Source organism: Cyprinodon variegatus, unplaced genomic scaffold, assembly GCF_000732505.1.
Source record: "Cyprinodon variegatus isolate N-32 unplaced genomic scaffold, C_variegatus-1.0 Scaffold2054, whole genome shotgun sequence".
In the NCBI taxonomy this organism is placed as follows: Eukaryota; Metazoa; Chordata; class Actinopteri; order Cyprinodontiformes; family Cyprinodontidae; genus Cyprinodon; species Cyprinodon variegatus.
The window spans coordinates 13,212-14,953 of record NW_015152507.1 but is presented as its reverse complement, the minus strand read 5'-3'; the positions used below and the strand labels follow the sequence as shown (position 1 = coordinate 14,953).

Below are 1,742 nucleotides of genomic sequence, written 5' to 3'. Positions count from 1 at the left end.
CCTTCCAACTTTCTTTGGGGAGAGCAGAGGCGACAGCCCCGCCACCGGCAGGCCACCTAGGCCCCACAGCCGGCCCCAGCCAAAACCACGGACCAGGTGGCTCACTCTTCCTCCAGGCCCCAGACTCCGGGCGGCAGCCGGAGAACAGGGGTGTGAGAAGACCCCGATCCTCCCTGCGCCTGCTCAAATGTGGTGTTGTTGCGTGTTGCTCTCAGATGTAATTAAGACTGGGAGTACCAAGAGGGGGTGTCCGGCACAGTCCACCCCCCCTCCAGGAGATAGACGGTGCCAGCACACCCCCCCCTTCGACAACCCTGAACCCTCAATGTCTAGATGCGAGAGGGGATGGAGGAGGCCGACCGTGGTGAGACCCATAAAATGAGCCCCCCCAGGTGGCCCTGAACCCCCACCCCCCAGAAAATGCCCTACATAGATGTATGTTGTGAAAATGATGTAGATGGAAGTGTCTAAAATGCAAAATAAAAATGGGGTTGGGGACATCATCAGAAGGTGGGGCCCTCCAGTAACGACCCCCACCCCAAAAACCTACATGTGTGGCAGAGTGATGGAGCAGGCAGAGGGAGGATTTCGGGGATGGGGAGCAATGGACTGGGGTGCTTACTGCACTCCCAGGTAGCCAGCTCCCCCACCGACTCCAATAGGCACCCCCGTTCCCCGAGAGCCCCTCCAGAGAGGGGGGCCCCACCAGTTTCACCACCGTAGCCCGGGGGCATGGGACTGGCAGCAGGACCCACCAGCCAGCTGGGCATAGAGCCGGCACAACCACCCTCCCCCCATCCTGTCCATCCACAAAAAACAAAATAACAAAAAAAATAAAAGAAATAAATAACATAAAAAATAAAAATAATAAAAATAAATAAATTAATTAATTAATTAATGACAATAATAACAAAAAAAAAAAAAAAAAAAAAAAAAAAAAAAAAAAAAAGGAGCCCCCACAATGCAACAGTGGACACCAGACACCAACCCGCCCACAACCGCTCCCCCCAACGAGAAAAAAATAAAAAAAATAATTAATTAATTAATAATTAACGTTAAAATAAATAAAAAATCCCCTATGCAAAAGGAGAAATGCAAGCGGAAAAAACGGAGCCCAAAACAAGACCCAAGACCTGCACCTCACCATGCCATGCAGCTCCCCTCCCTCCTTTACCGATACCACAGAACCGGCATCGGAAAAAGCATCGCCCAGGAACAGGCATCGAAGTGAAGGCACCGGCACCGACACTGAAAATCCCCGAACAACACCCAGCCCCACCCCGAAGTGGATCCAGTCCCGGGCCCCAGGGATCCGAGGCCCCAGGGGTGCCCGACCCCCAGACAGGAGCTCCAAGCTTGAGCTCCACCAGTGCACCAGTGAGCACCGATGCCAGTCAGCGGAGGGAGAGCAGGACGGAGGGAATGGGCTCCGCACTTAGCGGAGACTTGATGTATTTGGAAGAGGGTGCAGTTGAGACCCCAACCTGGGAGAGAAAAAAAAAAAACACTCACAATCTCAATCATGCCTCCCCTCCCGAGTGCCCCCACTCGCACCACAGAAAATAAATAAATGAAGAAATAACCAAAAATAAATAAATAAAATAACAATGTGGACACACATTCACACATAACACTCACATCCAATAATACCAGGACCAAAAACCCGGTGGCACCGGTGGTTGGTCCTGGGACTATCGGATGACCCAATAAGTTAACCTAAAATCCGGATGGGGGGGAGGGGC

At 52.0% G+C, this 1,742-nt stretch overlaps 1 protein-coding gene across 1 annotated transcript in view; it reads left to right on the top strand.

Annotated features, from left to right (window-relative positions):
• The window catches only part of LOC107105087 (up-regulator of cell proliferation-like), a 14,333-nt gene that overhangs the window by 7,830 nt on the left and 4,761 nt on the right, over positions 1 to 1,742 (top strand). The window contains exon 5 of the mRNA XM_015405205.1: positions 1,186 to 1,377. Coding sequence (XP_015260691.1) covers positions 1,186 to 1,377 — 192 coding nt within the window. The remainder of the gene's footprint in view (positions 1 to 1,185; positions 1,378 to 1,742) is intronic.